The sequence below is a fragment of the Entelurus aequoreus genome, linkage group LG06, assembly GCF_033978785.1.
Source record: "Entelurus aequoreus isolate RoL-2023_Sb linkage group LG06, RoL_Eaeq_v1.1, whole genome shotgun sequence".
Lineage (NCBI taxonomy): Eukaryota > Metazoa > Chordata > Actinopteri > Syngnathiformes > Syngnathidae > Entelurus > Entelurus aequoreus.
In genome coordinates, this window is record NC_084736.1 from 73,992,581 (window position 1) to 74,017,580 (window position 25,000).

Sequence of the window (25,000 nt, forward strand, 5' to 3'; positions counted from 1 at the left end):
AACGCACCATATAGGTGTAAGAGCAGTCATTAAACACACCATATAGGTGTAAGAGCAGTCATTGAACACACCATACAGGTGTAAGAGCAGTCATTGAACACACCATGTAGGTGTAAGAGCAGTCATTTAACGCACCATATAGGTGTAAGAGCAGTCATTGAACACACCATATAGGTGTAAGAGCAGTCATTGAACACACCATATGGGTGTAAGAGCAGTCATTGAACGCACCATATAGGTGTAAGAGCAGTCATTGAACACACCATATAGGTGTAAGAACAGTCATTGAACACACCATATAGGTGAAAGAGCAGTCATTGAACACACCATATGGGTGAAAGAGCAGTCATTGAACACACCATATAGGTGTAAGAGCAGTCATTGAACGCACCATGTAGGTGTAAGAGCAGTCATTGAACACACCGTATAGGTGTAAGAGCAGTCATTGAACACACCGTATAGGTTTAAGACCAGTCATTGAGCACACCATATAGGTGTAAGAGCAGTCATTGAACGCATCACATAGGTGTAAGAGCAGTTATTGAACGCACCATGTAGGTGTAAGAGCAGTCATTGAACAAACCATATAGGTGTAACAGCAGTCATTGAACGCACCATATACTGTAGGTGTAAGAGCAGTCATTGAACACACCATGTAGGTGTAAGAGCAGTAATTGAACACACCATATAGGTGTAAGAGCAGTCATTGAACGCACCATGTAGGTGTAAGAGCAGTCATTGAACACACCGTATAGGTGTAAGAGCAGTCATTGAACACACCGTATAGGTTTAAGACCAGTCATTGAGCACACCATATAGGTGTAAGAGCAGTCATTGAACGCATCACATAGGTGTAAGAGCAGTTATTGAACGCACCATGTAGGTGTAAGAGCAGTCATTGAACAAACCATATAGGTGTAACAGCAGTCATTGAACGCACCATATACTGTAGGTGTAAGAGCAGTCATTGAACACACCATGTAGGTGTAAGAGCAGTAATTGAACACACCATATAGGTGTAAGAGCAGTCATTTAAGGCACCATATAGGTGTAAGAGCAGTCATTGAACACACCATGTAGGTGTAAGAGCAGTAATTGAACACACCATATAGGTGTAAGAGCAGTCATTTAAGGCACCATATAGGTGTAAGAGCAGTCATTGAAGGCACCATGTAGGTGTAAGAGCAGTCATTGAACACATCATATAGGTGTAAGAGCAGTAATTGAACACACCATATAGGTGTAAGAGCAGTCATTTAAGGCACCATATAGGTGTAAGAGCAGTCATTTAAGGCACCATATAGGTGTAAGAGCAGTCATTGAAGGCACCATGTAGGTGTAAGAGCAGTCATTGAACGCACCATATAGGTGTAAGAGCAGTCATTGAACGCACCACGTAGGTGTAAGAGCAGTCATTGAACACACCATGCATGTGTAAGAGCAGTCATTGAACGCACCACGTAGGTGTAAGAGCAGTCATTGAACACACCATATACTGTAGGTGTAAGAGCAGTCATTGAACGCACCATAAAGGTGTAAGAGTAGTCATTGAACACACCATATAGGTGTAAGAGCAGTCATTGAACACACCATATAGGTGTAAGAGCAGTCATTTAAGGCACCATATAGGTGTAAGAGCAGTCATTGAAGGCACCATGTAGGTGTAAGAGCAGTCATTGAACACATCATATAGGTGTAAGAGCAGTCATTGAACACATCATATACAGTAGGTGTAAGAGCAGTCATTGAACACACCATAAAAGTGTGAGAGCAGTCATTGAACGCACCATATAGGTGTAAGAGCAGTCATTGAACGCACCACGTAGGTGTAAGAGCAGTCATTGAACACACCATGCATGTGTAAGAGCAGTCATTGAACGCACCACGTAGGTGTAAGAGCAGTCATTGAACACACCATATACTGTAGGTGTAAGAGCAGTCATTGAACGCACCATAAAGGTGTAAGAGTAGTCATTGAACACACCATATAGGTGTAAGAGCAGTCATTGAACACACCATATACTGTAGGTGTAAGAGCAGTCATTGAATGCACCATGTAGGTGTAAGAGCAGTCATTGAACACACCATATAGGTCTAAGACCAGTCATTGAACACACCATGTAGGTGTAACTTTTATTTGTCCCAGCAGTCACATGACACTAGGGAGACTAATTGGCTCTAATTAGGACATGTTAACTTCCAGTAGTGTTGCTGCAACACGTCCATCGCCACTCCGCACTTCAAATGTTGCGGCTTCATTCTATTACGGTTTTAAAAATGTATTCATAACACGGTTTCTCGCTGTTTTGCGTTTGACTACAGCCTAATCTTAGTTAAAACATGCAGATTTTCTTAACTGAGTTGAAAAGTGAAAACAAAGTGCTATCAGACACTCAATCCCTTCCATGTGGAGGTTTGAGTGTTAAGTAGGGATGTCCGATAATGGCTTTTTGCTGATATCCGATATTCCGATATTGTCCAACTCTTTAATTACCGATATCAACCGATACCGATATATACAGTCGTGGAATTAACACATTATTATGCCTAATTTGGACAACCAGGTAAGGTGAAGATTAGGTCCTTTTTAAAAAAAATTATAAAATAAAATAAGATAAATAAATTAAAACCATTTTCTTGAATAAAAAAGAAAGTAAAACAATATAAAAACAGTTACATAGAAACTAGTAATTAATGAAAATGAGTACAATTAACTGTTAAAGGTTAGTACTATTAGTGGACCAGCAGCACGCACAATCATGTGTGCTTACGGACTGTATCCCTTGCAGACTGTATTGATATATATTGATATATAATGTAGGAACCAGAATATTAATAACAGAAAGAAACAACCCTTTTGTGTGAATGAGTGTGAATGAATGGGGGATGGAGGTTTTTTGTTTTGGTGCAGTAATTGTAAGTGTATCTTGTGTTTTTTATGTTGATTTAATAAAAAAATTAAAAATAAAAAATAAAAAACGATACCGATAATTTCCGATATTACAATTTAAAGCATTTATCGGCCGATAATCTCGGCAGGCCGATATTATCGGACATCTCTAGTGTTGAGTGTATAATAACTTTGATGTCAACATTTGATTTGGAATCATTGTTTTTAAAAAAGTTCTTACCATGAAAGAAACAACTGAGTTAACTGGAAGGAAACCAAATATGGACGACCTTTTCAAATGAACCTGTGTGCTAAAATAGCACATACAAACTTACACCAATATTACTTCCTTTTTCTAACTCAGTGAGATATTTGTCTGATTATCTTCTAGTCTATTTTCATATCATTTCCACTGCTTGTGAATCTTAATCAGATCCAGCAGGATATACAAGTGGTACATACAGTATGGCTGGCAATACCTCAGTAGTTTTGACAACCAATACTGTACATAGTGTATTTTTCAGTGAGTGGGTAGAATAAATACTATTGTTTGCTTCATTAAACTTTATTTAGAGAAATTGGGAGGGGATGTTCAAATTCAACAATTTAATAGACATTTTTATTGACATGTAATCTATGAATGCATTAAAAAATAATTAGCTGCGTAGCATCAGAATTCATTCAATCATATGTATAAGAGACATGTTTACACTATTGCCTCAGAGTTGAAGTAGAAACAAAAGTAATGTACACACTCAAGAGGCAGTCAGCATTTTTTTGTTGCGCTTTTGAGGTCCACAACATAAGCCAGATGTCATTTAAGTAAATTTATACGCACATTCAAATGTATATGAGCTGTTCACCAGCTAAACGACACAGGTGTTCAACCAACAAATAGAATGGTTCAAATAATTAATATAAAGTATTTCAAACCATCCTGTGCAGAAAAAAAAACCATAATCATAGTTTACAATGGAACCCGTGGCATTTTAGATTTGGGCCACATGGGCCTCCACCAGAAAAAATATATTTAACCTCTTAAGGCCCAAGCTGTTTGTTTGTTTACAAAGGTTTAACACGTGTACAAGGATATTTCACATGCCTTTACTGTGTATATAATTTAACTGTGTTTATGTTGTGTATAATGTGTATTTATAATATGTTGTACAAAGGACATTTCATAATTTTCGGAAGTTCAGCTTGTACTTGACATTGTTTGTAGGGTTAGGCGCAATAAGTGTTCAACTTCAGCCTAAACCCTTTCGGTCTGCACCATTTTCATTTTCAATCTATGAATGTACAACTGTTTGTTTATTTTGTTGACCATTGACCGAAGAATAATAAACTAAACTAAACTAAAACATGCTTTTTTGTATTTATCTTTGCTATTTGGGCTTATTGGACCCTAATTAGAATAAAAACTAAAAATCATCTTTTTATATGATGAACTTAGTCCATAAGTACACAAACGTGTACTTCATGTGTAGTGACATGCAAATGTTTATTTTTACCCTTTTTTTTTCCAAATTCCATTGTATGTTATACTCTTCTGACACCACCAGATGGCAGTATAAGTGTCCATATGTCGGCATAAGACCCCAATTCAGTAGTGTACACCAGTGGTCCCCAACCTTTTTGTAGCTGGGGACCGGCCAACGCTTGAAAATGTGTCCCACGGACCGGGGGGTAATTTATTTATTTTTTTCATAAAGAAATACAAACATGTGTGCTTACGGACTGTATCCCTGCAGACTGTATTGATCTATATTGATATATAATGTATATATTGTGTTTTTTATGTTGATTTAATTCAAAAAATTGTTTATTTCTTGCGCGGCCCGGTACCAATCGGTCCGGTGGTTGGGGACCACTGGTGTACACAATTTTAGAATTAAGAGCTAAAAGGTCCTGTCCATGCATGTGACCACTAAGGCCTTTAGAGGTTAAATTTGTCGTGAATGATTTTGTGTTTTTGTCAATCAGTTCACACAACACAACACAACACTTGTGTGTTGTGTGGCCGCACTACAGCACAGTCAATTCTGACTTGATCCTGTTATATGTAGCAACCACAACTCTGGATGACTACTTGTTATAATTAACTAACTAAAATGGCGACTAAAGCAACATCCGGATCGTTGTTTAAGCTGAAACTTATCGATGTGATACGTCAGTCACTTTTACTTTAAAAACTGCTCATATTCATACATTGGAAAGCAGAGCGTCCACTGACTACGGTAGTAAAAATGATGCTTATTGAGTCACACGACAACAGTAGTTACCAAAACACTGTTCAAGGCACAGAATACAAATGACAAGCTTCACTTGAGAAATACGAAGAACATTCCATGCACGGTAAGAAGAGAGCACAGCATGTTCACACTACTATAACATTTGAATAAAGGCAAAGAAAAATATAAATATAAACTGGTGTCGTGACTGGAATGTCTAAGTCTGACAACAATCGGCATTTGTTTGTGGAAAAAAAGGAGTATTCAAAAGGTTAATCGGGGTAATGATCAGACTGATACAGATTTATAACAGTCATAAATATATTTTTTTTTACAAAAAAAAACAAGTTTTGTGTTCTGGTTTTGGCTTGACTCGTCAAATTTGAGTAGAGGGGGGAAAATACCACAATTACTCAAATCTGGTCAAGGCCAGACAATTAGTCCTGGCTTGAAAAGATTTAGTGAGGACTATAAACAGACTAAGTAAAACAGGCTGTTGATTTACAAAGCGAAACAAGAGCAAACTAAACCCAATAAGAGACAATTTGGAACAGCAACACCGTAACAAGTCTTGAATGTATTATTACACATATTACTTGAAGTGGTAGATTGCAGAAACGCAGTAGAGTCCAGGTCATTTGGGGGTTGGTCTGAAACAGACGCTCCACCTAACAAGCAACTCCTACAACAAAAGAAACATTGATTGATTGATTGAAACTTTTATTAGTAGACTGCACAGTGAAGTACATATTCCGTACAATTGACCACTAAATGGTAACACCCGAATACGTTTTTCAACTTGTTTAAGTCGGGGTCCACGTTAATCAATTCATGGTAACAGAAGGTGACATCACGGAAAAATGTATTTCTACTGCACGGTGATGAGCTGTGAATGGATCAATGACAGATGAACATGCAGACACCTTGCAGGATTCCTGCTGGCGAGTTGCTTAACTCAATTAGATAAGCTAGCATAAAGTCAGGCCAAAATCAGAAAGACTTTGAATGAAAAATCCATGTTGAATGGTTTGCTTACTCATTTTCTACTTCTAATATACAAACCCCAAAAGCAGTGAAGTTGTCACGTTGTGTAAATGGTAAATAAAAACAGAATACAATGATTTGCAAATCCTTTTAAACTTATATTCAATTGAATAGACTGCAAAGACAAGATACTTAACGTTCGAACTGGAAAACGTTGTTATTTTTTGCAAATATTAGCTCATTTGGAATTTGATGCCGGCAACATGTTTCAAAAATGCTGGCACAAGTGGCAAAAAAGACTGAGAAAGTTGAGGAATGCTCATCAAAGACGTATTTGGAACATCCCACATGTGAACAGGCTGATTGGGTGCCATGATTGGGTATAAAAGCAGCTTCCATGAAATGCTCAGTCATTCACAAACAAGGATGGGGCGAGGGTCACCACTTTGTCAACAAATGCCTGAGCAAATTGTTTAAGAACAACATTTCTCAACCAGCTATTGCAAGGAATTTAAGGATTTCACCATCTAATAATCCGTAACATCATCAAAAGGTTCAGAGAACTTGGAGAAATCACTGCACGTAAGCAGCAAAGCTGTAAACCAACATTGAATGCCTGTGACCTTGTATCCCTCAGGCGGTACTGCATCAAAAACCTACACTACCGTTCAAAAGTTTGGGGTCACCCAAACAATGTTGTGGAATAGCCTTCATTTTTAAGAACAAGAATAGACTGTCGAGTTTCAGATGAAAGTACTCTTTTTCTGGCCATTTTGAGCGTTTAATTGACCCCACAAATGTGATGCTCCAGAAACTCAATCTGCTCAAAGGAAGGTCAGTTTTGTAGCTTCTGTAACGAGCTAAACTGTTTTCAGATGTGTGAACATGATTGCACAAGGGTTTTCTAATCATCAATTAGCCTTCTGAGCCAATGAGCAAACACGTTGTACCATTAGAACACTGGAGTGATAGTTGCTGGAAATGGGCCTCTATACACCTATGTAGATATTGCACCAAAAACCAGACATTTGCAGATAGAATAGTCATTTACCACATTACCAATGTATAGAGTGTATTTCTTTAAAGTTAAGACTAGTTAAAAGTGCTTTTCCTTCAAAAATAAGGACATTTCAATGTGACCCCAAACTTTTGAACGGTAGTGTACATCAGTGTGTAAAGGACATCACCACATGGGCTCAGGAACACTTCAGAAAATCGCTATCAGTAACTACAGTTGGTCGCTACATCTGTAAGTGCAAGTTAAAACTCCAGTATGCAAAGCCAAAGCCATTTAACAACGACACCCAGAAATGGGCCCGAGCTCATCTAAGATGGACTGATGCAAAGCGGAAAAGTGTTCTGTGGTCTGACGAGTCCACATTTCAAATTATTTTTGGAAACTGTGGACGTCGTGTCCTCTGGACCAAAGAGAAAAAGAACCATCCGGACTGTTCTAGGCTCAAAGTTGAAATGCCAGCATCTGTGATGGTATGGGGGTGTATTAGTGCCCAAGACATGGGTAACTTACACATCTGTGAAGGCACCATTAATGCTGAAAGGTACATACAGGTTTTGGAGCAATGTTGCCATCAAAGCAACGATATCATGGATGCCCCTGCTTATTTCAGCAAGACAATGCCGAGCCACGTGTTACAACAGCGTGGCTTCATAGTAAAAGAGTGCGGGTACTAGACTGGCCTGCCTGTAGTCCAGACCTGTCTCCCATTGAAAATGTGTGGTGCATTATGAAGCCTAAAATAGCAGAAGAGAGACTGTTGAACAACTTAAGCTGTACATCAAGCAAGAATGGGAAATAATTCCACTTCAAAAATTGGTCTCCTCAGTTCCCAAAAGTTTACTGAGTGTTGTTAAAAGGAAAGGCCATGTAGCACAGTGGTAAAAATGCCCCTGTGACAACTTGTTTGCAATGTGTTGCTGCCATTACATTCTAAGTTCAAGAATATTTGCAAAAAAAAACCAAGTTTCTTAGTGTGAACATCAACTATATTGTCTTTGCAGTCTATTCAATTGAATATAAGTTGAAAAGGATTTGCAAATCGTTGTATTCTGTTTTTATTTACCATTTACACAATGTGACAACTTCACTGCTTTTGGCTTTTGTATATTATCGGGGAAGTAATTCCAAATAAATCCAAAGGTAGAGGAGGCTGTTGCTCACAGTGGTTTGCCGTCTCTCCGACCATGGAAAGACTCCAACATGCTCTTTGTTCAACAGCTACTAATAAAAAGTGCATGAGCTACATTCTTCTTGAAGACATGTTTAGGAATAATGTAATCCATGCATGTGTCTGTTCGGGATGAGGGCAATAGTTTATTCATCTGCGGGGATTTGTGGTTTCTAAACGGTTGCCTAACAAAATGTGGCCCATGGGTAAAATACCAATGAGTTGACATGTTGCTAATGTCTCTGCACTCTGCAGTAAGTGCATATTGAGCCCTGGCTATGGTCTTTGCTAAATAGGTTTTGGTCCAGCATGTCTGCAAAACTACATGACACTGTCTTTTTCAGGCACAAAATGGATTGGTGTGGCAAGGGTAGAACTTGTTAAAATCAGGACAAGATGCCAAAGTATGATGCCAAAGTAAAGGATCAGGAGATATTGAAAAGCCATATGTGGCTGACAGTCGTACTTTGTTCTCTCCAATGGTTTGACATTCTAATAAACTTCTGTATTTGTGATGCAGAACCTTTCTTTGCAACGTGTCACTATGTCTTTTTAAGCCCCTGTGGAATATGCTATAAACCAAATTACCTAACATATTTGCAGATGTATTCATGCAAATGGTAATTTAAAATAGCAAATGAGAAAATTAGGTAATAATACATGTCTGCAGATTCTCATTTTTTCATACTACGTCATCTAAATGTATTATTCAATTATTCAATACACACAATACAAGGAGACAAGACTGTGCAAAATTCTCTGTTGACATTAAAAAAGAGCTGAGTGGCCCAGGAAGAAGAGAAAGAGATGGCCAGACAAGATGGGAGCAGGTGGTGGAGTGCAAAGTCTATGTTTTTGTACCAGGCTTTGTGATAGATCACCAAGCGCATCCAACTGAACAACTCCTGCTTGCACTTTGCCTGATGAGAGGGACCCTGTTTCCCACACATTCATTTATTTGTGGCGGCCCGCCACGAAAGAATTAAGGCCGCCACAAATAGATTTTTTTTATTTTTTTTTGGTCCTGTCCAGCTTCTCAGGCAAATCATATAGTTGATGTAGATGCCCATATCGGCTGTTCAGATTTACTTTACAAAAGAGAAGTGTAGGATCAAGATTTTTGGAGCTCTTTGTTCAGTGGATCAGATGTTTGATGAAGCTCTGTGTCTATCTACCACCACTACTGTTTTCTGTTTATTTGTTACTGACTGTGGCAAGACACCTTTGCCTCTGTTTCACTTTATGTTGCTGGTAAATAATATGGTTGTAGTAGTAGGCTAAAGTTAAATTATTTAGTATGCACTAATTAAAGGGGCAGAGCTTTAAGAGACATTTTAGCTTTTATATTTTCACAAGGTATATTTTTTGTAAGAACCACAATTAATAAATATATTTCAGTGAATAACTTATTGTTCAAATCTGTATATAAATATGTACATAAAGTGTTGTAATTATATTGTAAAATGGATGGATGGATGTTTAAAACAAAACTGTTATTATTAATTAGTAAGAATACATTTTTTGAGCCTTTTTAGAGAAAATCATATCATTGTAGTCAATTATGCAAATTACTCGATGATGTCATGGTGACCACGCCCCCACCGCCACAGGTATCTTGGCAGTTTATGGGAAACACTGATGTAGCATCCTCAGCTGCTGTTAGAAAGCACTAAGTGAGGGCTGCTATTGCACATGACTTTGTCAGGGTGAAGGTGAAACATCTGCTGCCAGACGGCGCTCATAACCCAAAATACTCCAATCTAAAATCAATGTTCTCCATCGAATTAAAATAACTTTTGGGTCTACCCAAAAACGTCAACATTTTAATATGTAACATGTTTTTTAACATGTAAAACAAACTTCTGGATAAAAAATGTTGTCTCAAAAACAATACAATAGAACAACTACAGTAGTTTTATGAAGTAATGTAATAATGTACAGCATTTACCTTGGAGAACGGACGTTTACGGTATCTTCTGTGTGCACTATCACCAGTTTCTCTATATTTTCATGGATAAATGTCCACCATTTTAAAAATGTTTTGGCCTTGGCATGCATTCTTATAGCCTTCAACTCCTCAATCCTTTTACTTCAACATGGTGCAAGTTGTAAAGTGCGACGCAAAGTCAACTAAACGCATACCGAGATCAAATCATTCATGATTCATAATACATTAACTCTTTTCTCACTATGCTTGATCTAAAAAGGAAACTGTTACTATTACCATTTATTTTCTTGATTTATTTCAGTGTTTCCTAAAGCCAGAAAGTTGCCTTTCGAAATGACTATAGTTTTGTGTCATGTCTATTATCTGATTTTGTTCTACAAAATTAAACAACTGAATGGACATCCTCCAAAATTGGTAATTCCATCATTTTGCCAGCAGTTGTATTCACAAATGATCTTGGTTCAGCTTTATACAAAGTCAAAATGTATTTTGAAGCGAAATTTGCCACCCGTCGGAGTCCCACGCCGAGGTAACCATCCGCAGAAAGTAAATTGTGTGATTAATGTGTTTTTATACATGATTTATGCCATAATGTTTTGTGATTAATCACCTGTGTTAACTTTTTGACAGCGCCAATTTTGATAATGGTTGAAACCTAAGTGGCTTATTAATGTTTGTATGCTGAAACAACGTATCACTTGTTGGGACACTTGGTTTGTCTTATATGCTCAGACATTTACTAGTGGACTACATTTACATTCACATACACAGTCCTAAATGAGGTGACAAGCCACTGAAATATCCTTGATGCTTTATGGAAGATATTGTGATTCAAAAACAAGTTTACTGGGAACTAGATGAGGACATCAAGCTTCTAAAATGTAGGCTTCTGGTTGATGTGCTTTTGATCATTGTGGGCATTACCTTTCAAACAAGGATTATACTAACCTGACATGCCAGATGGTTTGTTTCACAAAATGCTTAGTTTCCCAAATCCATCTGGTAAAGACTCAATAGCCACTGTACTTTGGCTACGTTACCCCCCTCTGCAAGTACCATTCAATAAAAAACAGCAATGAAAAAAAAAGGCAATCATACGGTCTCTGAATCGTAATAGGTTTCATTACTAATGCAATACTTTAGAGTGACAGACATGTTATATAACTTCAGTGTTTCCCACCCATTCATTTATTTGTGGCGGCCCGCCACGAAAGAATTACGTCCGCCACAAATAAAAAAAATAAAAATATATATATTTTTTTGTCCTGTCCAGCTTCTCAGGCAAATCATATAGTTGATGTAGATGCCCATATAGGCTGTTCAGATTTACTTTACAAAAGAGAAGTGTAGGATACTTCTCTTGTTGCCTTATTTGTATTTGACCACTACTGTTTTCTGTTTATTTGTTACCGACTGTGGCAGGACACCTCTGCCTCTGTTTCACTTTATGTTGCTGGTAAATAATATGGTTGTAGTAGTAGGCTAAAGTTAAATTATTTAGCATGCACTAATTAAGGGGGCAGAGCTTTAAGAGACATTTTAGCTTTTATATTTTATAAGATGTATTTTTTGTAAGAACCACAATTAATAAATATATTTCAGTGTATAAGTTATTGTTCAAATCTGTATATAAATATGTACATAAAGTGTTGTAATTATATTGTAAAATGGATGGATGGACGTTTAAAACAAAACTTATTATTAATTAGTAAGTATACATTTTTTGAGCCTTTTTAGAGAAAATCATATCATTGTAGTCAATTATGCAAATTACTCGATGATGTCATGGTGACCACGCCCATAGCCACGCCCCCACCGCCACAGGTATCTTGGCAGTTTATGGGAAACACTGAACTTTCTAGTAACTTTTTAATATTTAACTTCATTTTCTCTGTGTGTTTTATTAGTGGTGAAAGGTATTTTACAAAGTTTGATGAAATATGTGGATCATTTAGTAAAATACTAATATTGAGACTTACCTTGGCAGCCTTTATCTGGTCAGGCTTCTCTCTTCAAATATAGTGATTTCAATCTTAAAATGAAATGAGTCAAGAAATCGTATTTAAAGCCCAAGTCAAATGAAAGAGAAAACTAATCAAGCATTTTAAATAAACATTGCACAGAGTTGCTCTGTTCTAAAGTGATCACATTGAACGAAAATGAGCTGTTGGCTGCCGTGGCAGCTGATGACGGACATTTGATGGATGAGGCTGTGAGTTGATGAGCTGGCAATTCTGCTGTCAATGTTGAAATGTGTGTTCAGGTGATACATTCCTGTCAATCGGCACCATGTGCCACTTGCCAAACACAGCACAGCAGCTCCAGTGTTGGATAAATAACCTTGCACACTGTCTGCTCAATAAACTCAAGAGACTAGGGGGGGGTTACAAAACTCAGCTGTGAACAATTTTAGCCATATTTGGTTATCCCCATTTTTTGATTGCCGTTCAGCTACATTTAATTAGAATGTTGTGTCAGCCTGAACTTTCCTCAAGACACACATGATTTTACGCAGCTGCTATGAACTACATACTGTATAAACGTATTCTGGTCTTTTCACATGATGCCTTGCATAATGTTATATTTCCTGTAAACTGCCTGGACTCTAACAGCCAGATGGAAAGACAAGATGAGGGGAACTGCGGCCTTTGGATCAATATAATGTATTGTAATGACATGCACATTTATCTTGTTTTACAAAATTGTACACTAAAGGTCGGCAATCTCAACATTTTGAATATGTAGGCTATATACTACAGATGCGCCGATGGATTGGCCACCAATCAGTATCGACTGATTTCCGTGAAAAAGTACATCATTGGCCAATGCGTGTTACGCCTTTCAATGTCGTCACTTTATTTTTGGTCCTATGGCTGAAAGAGGCAAACTTTGTGTGTCTATACATTTCATAAATAGCTTAAAAAATACAAGAGCTATGTGTCCATAGCTTAAAAAACTGAAGAAATAAGTCCTTAGTTAAACTTTAAGAAGTCAATATTTAAAACACTTCCTTGTGTAAACTGTAATTGTGATCATTTTGATCAAAATTTAGCATATATTTTATTTTACTTGTCTTATTTACATTCCGCCACTTCCATTGGGTCTTCGTCCTGTACGCCATGCTTAAATATCGAGTCTACTGACAGATATAAGTTAGAACTATACACTGCTTTGTTTTAAAAATGGTAACAGCAGAGGATACATGTGCATGTACGATCCGGTCTGCCCCACAACAAGAGGATAGAGGAAAAAAAAGGAATTTACTACTTCAAACTACAATGGAGGACGAGCGTAAAGCTTTTCGGGTAAACCTGTCCCCATGTATGGAGATATCTGCTGACGCCAGATGATGGAAAACATCATATGTCGTGGCAAATCTACACACGGCTCGTTTAGAACAAGTTTGGAAGAAGGCAAGAATGTTTTACAAATATCTTCACCTTGTCTCCATGGTTTTATTTAAACATTTTCGGGATCCCAGATACACAAAAGCAGTTACCGACAAGTAAGAAAGTTTGTTTTGCATAATAGGACCCCTTTAAAAAGTAGATTAATAACAGTCTATAGAGAGGATCATATACTTGTAATAGCAAGTTGATGGTAATAATACCGGCCCATATGAGCCCCTTGAGTGATAAGATCCATCTATTTCTTTTTAACAATCAGTTTGTCATTTTTATTATTGTTTACAAATTCAGGGAATTTGTAAACTAAGGATTTAAATTAGTAGAAGTTGGAAGGTTTTTTTTGTTTAGTTATTGTGTACTATTGACTATTTTGCTTAAACATTTTCTGTAATAAAAGAGACTAAATAACTAGTTAAAATATTGTGCTTATATTGTTAAACTGTCAATAGAACTTACCTTAAATAAGTTGCAAAATGTGATCGGCATAGGCTAATATTATATACATATTTTTTATAGCAACCGTTGCTGACCCCTGGACTACAAATTTGCATTACACCTACAACTACTAATTCTTTTTTTATGTAATTATGTCATTTTGTTTGACTAATAGTAGTCTTTTACTGGTTATGATTTTTTTTTAAATAAAGGAATTTAAGTTATTCCTTTGTTGTATTGCTCTAACTGGCCAATCATTTTAATTGGTTAAACACGGTTCTCAAATTGCCCGCAAATTTTGTCTGGGGGGAAAAAACAACAGGTTTGAAAGGTTATAAAATATATAAAACACAAGGAACAGGATACAACTCGAAGGCCTCTCTCGATGGGGTCGGTGAGCAGGAGTCCTCTGGGGGAATAGAGCTTGTCGTTCTGCTCCTGCACATATTTTGCAATCTTTTTCAAAACCTGAAAGGGAACACAAAGGGAATGATGAATTATTAAATGTGGACATTTCAATAGTCAAAACTTTTACATCAAGATGAAAGGGACAAGTGGTAGAAAATGAATGGATGGATGGATTGAGTAGTTTGAAACTAAAACAGGTCTTATAGTTCTGGTTGATAAGACTTGTAAAGATCAAATCTTGAGTGTGGTTGAAACTGTTGAAATGCCAACTTTTACATTTGACAATTATGAAACATTGTACTAAAAATGAACTGACTTGCAAACATTTAAGGTTATAGAGAACCATATTTATTTTGACAAATAAAATATGTGCATTCATACTTTGTTTAAAACAGGGTTACTTCTGCCAGTGAGGTTATTTTCATCCAATCAAGGATTAACTCTGCTACGCTCACTTCTGCGTGTGTGGCCCTTTTTTATATAATGCTGTACACACACTGGGCCATTGGTACCATGCTGGACTTGGGAGATTGACCCTCCTTTCTGCACACAGCTGGCTTATGCTCACACTGAGCATTTGTGCTTCGGCCCGTTTGCTCTACATTGCTGTATTAATAAAAATACCCTGACTTTTTCGATTACTTCCAATATTATTATGAGTCGTTTTGATTATCTTCCTTTGGCAAAGTGGCACCAATAACAGGGCTTGGGCTTTTGTAAAGAGTTGATTTTCCCCCCTGTGATATTTCATAAAAGTTAAGATAAAATCAATATTGCCATCAAATTTCAATAACGAGGTTGTTTGAATCAAATTATGAATGTATAACACAACCTATACACCTCCTTGCAAAAATGCAAAATGGTTCATTCATCCGAGTAGAGGCAGACCCAGCATGGAACACTTCACTGTTCACTCAACACAGCCATCATACTTATCAAAGCTCACCCTTATGCATTCACACTAAGCGCAAACATTTGAGGACCCAGGATGAGGTGATGGAAGAATGATAAAAATATATATAATAATATATATAAATATATTATAATATAAATATATACATCTATTTGTACCAGCATCAGACAGGGTTATGTTTAAGTTTTACTTATCTATATTTGTAGTGCATTCAATGACCCTTAATTCATGTTCAAAACAAAGTCTTAGTTTTAAAAGACAAGAGGTTTTAATCTACAGTCGATACTAATTATCCCACATGAATCAGCAGCATTTAAATTTATGAATTATGTGGCCTATAACATTATGTGTTTTAAATAATAGTAAGATGCAACGCCATGTAACTTAACAAATAAGCATTTTTTTGCCCAGTGGTTCCCAAACTTTATTAAAAAACAGTAAGGCTATATCTACATTATATATATATATATTTATATATATAAAATCAATGACTAGAGAAAGTAATTAGTGCGTTACTAAAAAAAAAACGTTAAATATCTGGAATAATGCAGTTGAAAAACGTTTCATATGAGAGCCGTGTGCACAGCTATTCATTTGAAAAAAAATATATTACTCGCCACTTAATTTTGCATGTAGTTTAAACGTAGTGTTTTTTTAATCCACAAGATGTCGCCATTACGAAACACCAACCAAGACAACACATTGCTGTGGTAGTAAAATCTGGATTTTTTTTTTCAAAGCCCTCCAGACACATCTTTTAACAAATTCTAAAATATTCAGACATTCTTGTTTTATAAAAATTCTGGTGTTTTCACAGGTGTCCCAAATTGCGTGAGGACCCCGATGTCGTGCCTTCTTGCAGAAAAACACATGTAAACATTGTGCTCAAGTTGAATGGAGCCATAAATAACATTTTCAGATTCCAGGACAAGTTAGAGTCAAATGATGCTTAAACTGCACAAAAATATCTACAGCTGTACAGGGATTGACTTGACCCCAAAGAGGAGCGTTATGTGGACAAACTATTGTTAATACTCATTTTTTCCCCCACAATTTTAGACATTTGGTATTGTAGTTTTTCTCTGTCTGCTCATTTGTATGATTACTTTTAGAGAATTTTACAAATTTTTCGCTAAATAATAAGATGATAACCAGGAGGAACAATCCTTCATTCAGACAAATGTGTTTTTTTCATTTTAATTTAGACAAAATTAAAACACAAGGCATCAATGCCGACTGTCAAAAAGGTTGGATGCTGCAGTGGAGTGTTTTTTACCGTTTTTCGGAGCTCTTAACTTTCAATAAATTACCTTCACAGATACATTTCTCTAACCTTGCAAATATCACTCACCTTCTCGTAGTGTGTCTCCATACACAAAAAGACGGTATAAGCTGTGAGGCAGGCCAAACACCCTTCAATATAAGACTGGCTCCCAAGCTTCTCTGCCTCAGCGTACAGGTTATTCAACGTCCTCACCGTCTCCTCAAATTGCTGTTTGTCGATCTTTAAAACAACATAAGGAAGAGCAGTTATAATAGTAATTTTTATTAGTTGGATCAAAAATATGCAATCGAGGGGATGATTGGCCTACTTCCAGATTTGGAAATCCCTCCTGCAACGGTTGGCATGTGCTTGATTAAGCATTTGTTCTCTGACTGTAATCACTTAATAAGTTGAACAAACACTGGTACACGAACAAACTACACATCTTAAATCTCCAGAGCGACGTAAATGTCTTCACTAAAATAAAGACATATCTCAGTTGCTCTGTAGAAAATGAGCCATGATGATTAGCTGATATTTGAATCGGCTTCTTGCCAGGCATGTCAACATAAGACCATCGCACAGAGTGTTCATGCTCGGAAAAGAAAGAACCTTCTGACCAGACAAACAAGCAGCCGAGGGCGTCTTGCTTGTTTGACAACTTTCCAAAGTTCTGCTCCTGTGTGATCAAGGAATGTGGCAACAGGCCATAAACGTCAGCGGTCTCAGGCACATTTGGTACACAACATTGAAACGCTTTCTTCTTCATCTAAATTTCCAACTCGGAGGCAGTCATTCAAACCACATTTCTCTGCCAGAGCATCTGTCCATTACATTTGGCCCTGATATTTATCATTCCAACAAGATTACAAGTGTGGAGGAATATATTTTCCTGATAAAAACAATCAAGAAACTAAAAAGTCTTTGTAACAAAAATGGAAGACAAAAGCCATAGACCTCTGATTTCTCACATTATTTAAATTAACAGTCTTGAAGTTTAGGTTTGGCGGTGGCTGGGGGGAGCAATTTGAATGTCAAGGATGAATTGATTGCTTTTTCAGTTTTGGCTCTCTGTAGTACAGCATATATTACAATTACCTATACTTCCGCCACTACATTATTGAACAAAACAAGTTTTCACTAGCACATGATTATGGAGTAGAAGGCCAAATCTGACAACTGCTATGGTTTAAACAACACAGATTGTAAGTGTATTTGCAGTATTCGATTCCCTAGGAAACAGCACAGCTCATATGAAGTACACAAATTGTTAATTTCCCTACAGCTTGGTGATAAAGAAACCACTGTTGAATCAATATTTCCAAAATTTAACTCGTACAAAACAACTGGCAATCTTCCTCGCTCTGAAGATCTCACCATGTAGGGTAAGAATGACTTTGAGAAAAGGGAAGTATAAGCGCAGGATTACACGGGACGACCTTAAATATGATTACCGTATTTTTCGGACCGTACGGCGCACCGTATTATAAGGTGCTATAAAAGGGGTCGTATTATTATTATTTTTTTGTACATTTAGAACAATTCCTTGTGGTCTACATAACATGTAATGTGGTTCTTTGATCAAAATGTTGCATAGATTACCAGAATAAATAATATCAAGATAAATACGTGAATAGGAAATAATGAACGTTAAAAGTATATAAAACAACCTTTAACGGAGTAATCAGTACAAATTCATGCATTCTTCCACTCTGCACCTGTGAGCTGCATGCTTTTCTCGTTGTTTTGTCAAATCTTGCATTCTTCCTCCCTTTTTAATGAACTCTCGAGGAACTCTAAAGAAACGTTTATCCCTTTCGCGATTTGAACGATTTGTACAACCAAAAACAACACAAGCATAAGGCATTTTTTCTTTGAGAAGGGCTAAAGTAGTACCAATTGAAAACAGAGCTAGTTGACCACCCCGCATATTAATTGGGCGCCACGTGAGCTGGACGTGACGTCAGAAACATCCCATCAATAGCACGGGGCACAGTGTGTCGGGGATGAATGAGTGGACACATTATTTTCCCAAACAAATGTTTCTTCTCCTCACAATACATGTATGTCAATTTCCCTGCTATTCTTTATCTAACAGAGCTGGTGAAAGTGGATTCCTGGTTCAAATGTAATAAGCTCTCACTTAACGTTAATAAAACACATTTTATTTTATTTTGTTCTAATAAAAACCGGACAAATACTGAGCACTGCCATATCAACATCAATGGGCAGGAAATACAGAGTGAACTCCACAAAATTCCTGGGGGTCATCATTGACGAATACCTCAATTTCAAATGTCACATTAGCCATCTGTTAAACAAATTATCCAAATATGTTGGCCTGTTCTTTCACCTTCGTCATTATCTTCCTCTTTATGCTCTACTTACTCTATACAAAACTCTCTTTGAACCACATCTAAACTACTGTAATGTCATCTGGTGTAACACCTTTCCTAGCTACCTTCAGAAATTAGAATCCATGCAAAAGAAAATCATACGGGCCCTGTCATGGTCCAAGTTTAATGCCCCCACTCGACCTCTATTCCATAATTATCATCTCTTAAGACTGACAGAGTTCAATATTTATCACCATGCTTGTCTAACCTATCAAGTCATCCACAGGCTGAACCTCAGGCTCTGTAGCTTGGTTCCTATCTATCGTCCCCAGCATGCCCACAACACTCGTAACTTTGACCTGATATCAGGTAAACATCGTCTACTGGCTTGTACTGCTCGAAGTGTTGTATGCAGGGGACCAAAGATCTGGAACCGGCTCGATGAGAGCTTCAGGATGCTGTATTCATTCTCCAACTTCAAAAAGAAACTGAAATCATACCTATTAACCACCTATCTCTAATGCCTCATGTGGGGTAGACCACTGTTGGGTTGTGCGTGGTTGAATGAATGTATGTGTATGCTTGCTTTAGTGCTCCTATTTTGTGTTTATCATATAGCGTTTTTGTGCTTGCCACCATGTTTCAGCATTCCATGCATATACTGTCCTCTGGACCCCCTGCTAAAAGCTTCTTCTAGATTATCTGGGGGACCCTTTCACTTACCACCATCCTTAAATGGATATTCACTACTGTTGAAATTGTAATATGGTATTGTGAATAAACTTGAAACTTGAAACGGTGGATTCCGTTTTATTGAACAATTATGTGACTCCGTCCACGGTTACGTCAACGCGGTAATCAAATATGCCGTACTTTTTAAAAATTGAGTTTAATGATTATTGATCAGGCATACGAGCACTTTGTCAAATAACATGCTCATTTTTTCTCTTATTCGCTCCTTATTGGTTTCACCGTCACAACCTCTGGAATTCGCATGCACATTGCATGGCTCATTAATTGTTTTTTGTCTATTATTATGTTTTTATAATCATCCATCCATTTTTTTTTCTACCGCTTGTCCCTTTTTGGGGTCGCGGGGGGTGCTGGAGCCTATCTCAGCTGCATTCGGGCGGAAGGCGGGGTACACCCTGGACAAGTCGCCACCTCATCGCAGGGCCAACACAGACAGACAGACAACATTCACACTCACATTCACACACTAGGGCCAATTTAGTGTTGCCAATCAACCTATCCCCAGGTGCATGTTTTTATAATCATGAGAAGCCATAATCGAAATCTAAATTTAGCTGCTTCTGCTTGGACATAAACACAGCGGTAGCTTTTAAACTACGGTGAAAAAAAGTAACCATATGAGTAAAGAAGTGATGTGGGGAACACCACTGAGTTGCAAGATTTAAAGTGTGCAAAAAGCACCTAATGTGCGGTTACAATCCCGCCTTGCGCACAGCCACTTCCATTTTACGTGCAATATCAGTCACAATAGTGATGCCATTGTTTGGTATTTTAAGCTCACAATCAGTAACAGCTGCTTGTAAAACCTCAGCTATGCTGTTGCAAGGCTTCTGCGCTGTGCCCGCAAAACATATTTTCTCTCAAACAAGAAATATTGTAACATTTTAATCACACAAGGCCCCGTACCCTATAGTAAGGATAAAAGTCAGCAATCTTACCCTGGTCTCCAGCTCAGAGGGGAACTTGGTTTGGAACTGGCACACAGTGCCATTGGTATAATCTCTCTGTATGAAGACTTTGGCAGAAACTGTAGCTTGTTGTCTAATGTCCTGCAAACTGTGAGTCTGTGAAAACAATATTTACATTTCAAACATCAGTACAAGTGAACATTAAAAATTGTTTTGACTGTGTTATCTTATTATTGATGTATATTTAATTGTAATTCTTGCCTTTGAGGGGATTTTGGTGTTTTGAAAGGTTGGTTGGTTGAAATGTATTTAGAATATATATACAAATGTATTTAGAATATATATACAGTATCAATATGATACATCCCACATATTTTTATTTACATGTAGACATGCACCTGGGGATAGGCTGATTGGCAACACTAAATGGCCCCTAGTGTGTGAATGTTGTCTGTCTGTGTTGGCCCTGTGATGAGATGGTGACTTGTCCAGGGTGTACCCCGCCTTCCGCCCCAGTGCAGCTGGGATAGGCTCCAGCACCTCTGCGACCCCGAGAGGGACAAGCGGTAGAAAATGGATGGATGGATGTCCAAAAAGGAGTAGGAAGAAGAAAAGCTTATCTAATCCTCCCCCTTTTTCACTTCATAGGAATTACTGACACATACCTCCTGTTTTCAATTTCTACACAATTCACATCAATTAATTGTAAATACACCTGTTCTCTTTATAAATAGTTAAAAGACTGCTATGATTCACTTAATGAAATGGATATTATTTTCAATAGGTTTGCGAGGTTTATTATTCTTCTTCTTCTTTGTACTTTAACACTTGGTATTTTGAACAGTCTCTTAAACTGGATCATATTAGTACATGTTTTGATTTATTTGCTTAATTCATTCCATAATTTAATTCCACATACTGACATGCTAAAGATTTTAAGTGTTGTATGTGCAAACACATGTTTTAAACTAGATTTTCCTCAAGGTTAAATTTCTATTGTGTTGAAAAGAATTGTTGTACATTCTTGAATAGCTGGTTATAAATTGCTTTGTATATAATTGTAGCTCTTTGCAAATGCACCAAATCAATGAATTTCAATATATTTGATTTAATAAATAAAAGGTTTTGTTTGTTCTCTATATCCAACATGAGGTATTATTCTAACTGGCCTTTTTCATAACACTGTCTTAATTTCATTTATATAGAGATTGAACAGTTTTGGTCCCAGTATTGATCCCTGGGATATAGGGCTGCAACTAACGATTAATTTGATAATCGATTAATCTGTTGATTACTACTTCGATTAATCAATTAATAATCAGATAAAAGAGACAAACTACATTTCTATCCTATCCAGTATTTTATTGAAAAAAAACAGCATACTGGCACCATACTTATTTTGATTATTGTTTCTCAGCTGTTTGTAAATGTTGCAGTTTATAAATAAAGGTTTATTAAAAAAAATCTTTTTTAAAAATAAAAAAATTTAAATAAAAAATCCTCTGCGCATGCGCATAGCATAGATCCAACGAATCGGTGACTTAATTAATCGGCAACTATTTTTATAATCGATTTAATCGATTAGTTGTTGCAGCCCTACTGGGATACACTGCAAAATATCTCGAGCTATGTTGATATATTTTTACCTAGCTTCACATATTGCTTCCTGTTGGTTAAGTAGCTTCTTATTTAGTTCAAGACCAATCCTCTGATGCCATATTGTTCTAATTTATCAATTGAGATATAGTGATTAATTATGTCAAATGCTTTAGTTACTTTATTGGGTTTACAAACCCCTGGCACTGTTTTGTACTGTTTCTGTACTTGTTTTGATTATTTATTTATTTTTTGCTTGTATGTTGCATATTATAAATAAAGGTTTTCAAGAAAAATAAATAATTACAAACTATGTTTTTTAAATGATAACCTAGCTTTTCACAGCTTTTACATTGAACGAATGAATGAATTAATTAATTTATTTAATGAATTGAATGAATGAATAAATTAATTTATTTATTCCGGCAGACAGACATATATAGCAACACTTCATCACTCTTTGTAATTTGACAGACATGCAACGGCACCCACCGAAAAGGGATACGGGGAAAAAAGCAAGAATGCTTATCCATGTCCCGCCCCTAATTTACAATCAACTTATATGCTGGTTATATATAGAATAGAATAGAATTGGATAGAATAGAAAGTACTTTATTGATCCCTGGGGGAAATTCAATATGTTGGTTATATAGTCCAAGTTTCAACAGCAGATTTGATGGATACATGACAATTTCAGAACAAGTATAACATATGATAATGGATGATAATGACAAATTTGTTTTTTTTTGTCTTTTTTTGACAATAGCATTGATTCAAATTCAATGTATATACTCTGATGATTATCTTGTGTGATGACTGTATTATGATGATAGTATATATCTGTATCATGAATCAATTTAAGTGGACAAGTTCAAAAACTTATCATTTTAGTGGTCAATTGTACGAAATATGTACTGTACTGTGCAATCTACTAATAAAAGTTTCAATCAATCAATCAAACAGCGACCATGAGATTAGCTCCGTATTGCCTGGGTATCTTTCGTCTTCTGAAGCCTTGTCTGGTGATGTTATGTCCCTTATTCCACAGTGAGTTATTTTGCACCTGTGTCCCACAGTTGAGATAGTCAAAACAACTAGTCATGTTTTTGATAGTTTCCCAACAACACATTTTTTTTACCGCAAGGTTGAACACTCTTAGGCTAGAGAAGACAGTTGAATTTCTCCGCTCACATTGTCCCACATCTTCACCCCCGCTATAGATAACGCTTGAGCCTTAAATGCGGAATTTATCACGTTATGTTTGAATTTCAGGACACCCCTGAGTTCATGTGGATCATCTCTGAGTGAAAACATTCAGTCTGTAATGTTCTGTTGTTTGCCTAAATCAGTGTTTTTCAACCACTGTGCCGAGATACAGTCTGGTGTGCCGTGGGAGATTATGTAATTTCACCTAATTGGGTTAAAAATATTTTTTACAAACCAGTAATTGTAATCCGTAAACGTGCCGTTGTTGAGAGTCTGTGCTGTCTAGAGCTCGGCAGAGTAACCGCGTAATACTCTTCCATATCAGTAGGTGGCAGCAGGTAGCTTTGTTGCTTTGTAGGTGTTGGGAACGACGACAATGGTTTGCAGGTAAAAAGTAGGGCTGCAACTAAGGATTAATTTGATAATCGATTAATCTGTCGATTATTACTTTGATTAATCGATTAATAATCGGATAAAAGAGACAAACTACATTTCTATCCTTTCCGGTATTTTATTGAAAAAAAAACAGCATACTGGCACCATACTTATTTTGATTATTGTTTCTCAGCTGTTTGTACATGTTGCAGTTTATAAATAAAGGTTTATTAAAAAAAATTAAATAAAAAATTAAAACAAAAAACAAAAAAATGCCTCTGCGCATGCGCATAGCATAGAGCCAACGAATCGATGACTACATTAATCGCCAACTATTTTTATAATCGATTTTAATCGATTTAATCGATTAGTTGTTGCAGCCTTAGTAAAAAGATATCTAACGCTAAAACCAAAAATAAACAAAAGGCGAGTGCTGCTAAGAAAAGGCATTGAAGCAAAACGAAGCTAAAACTGAACTGGCTGCAAAGTAAACAAAATCAGAATGCTGGACGACAGCAAAGACTTACAGTGTGTGGAGCAGACGGCGTCCACAAAGTACATCCTTACATGCCATGACAATCAACACCAAATTAGGAGCGCAAGACAAGAACTAAAACACTACACAAAGTAAAAACACCCAAAAAATCAAAATAAGTCATGGGGTGATGTGACACGCCGTGACAGTACACTTACTTTGAGACAAGAGCTATAGTGATGCATGGTTGGGTTATGGTTTGAATTCAAATCCAACAATTGCAAGAACGACTTTTTACCGTCAATATCGGCCGCTGAGTTTCATTTTTTTAATGTTTTCTGCTGGTGGTGTGCCTTGGGATTTTTTTCAATGAAAAAAATGTGCCTTGGCTCAGAAAAGGTTGAAAAACAATGGCCTACACGCTTTTGTTCCGGTGGTTATTAAGGCGCTCCATAGAAGCACAGAAAAAAATCACCATGGTGTTTTTGCTTACTATTTCAAAAGTATTAAGACACATACTTACGCTATAGAGCTAGTTATGATGATGTATATTGTATTGCGCAATACATATTAATTATTTGTTATTTACCGTTTTGTTATGAGCCGCCATTGTGTTGTCGTCAACTATTGTTTTTAACTGTGTTTTTATCTGTCGCCATTGTTGTATAGTAATGTCACAAACGAA

General features: G+C 36.8%; 1 protein-coding gene across 1 annotated transcript in view; it reads right to left on the reverse strand.

The window, feature by feature from the left end:
• Positions 1 to 3,941: 3,941 nt before the first annotated feature.
• LOC133651654 (golgin subfamily A member 7-like) overlaps positions 3,942 to 25,000 on the reverse strand; it is a 21,543-nt gene continuing 484 nt past the window's right edge. Inside the window, exons 2-6 of the mRNA XM_062049659.1 lie at positions 20,694 to 20,819; positions 16,754 to 16,906; positions 14,448 to 14,549; positions 12,219 to 12,271; positions 3,942 to 5,803 (exon numbers count right to left, since the gene is read on the reverse strand). Coding sequence (XP_061905643.1) covers positions 12,230 to 12,271; positions 14,448 to 14,549; positions 16,754 to 16,906; positions 20,694 to 20,819 — 423 coding nt within the window. The 3' untranslated portion in view covers positions 3,942 to 5,803; positions 12,219 to 12,229. The remainder of the gene's footprint in view (positions 5,804 to 12,218; positions 12,272 to 14,447; positions 14,550 to 16,753; positions 16,907 to 20,693; positions 20,820 to 25,000) is intronic.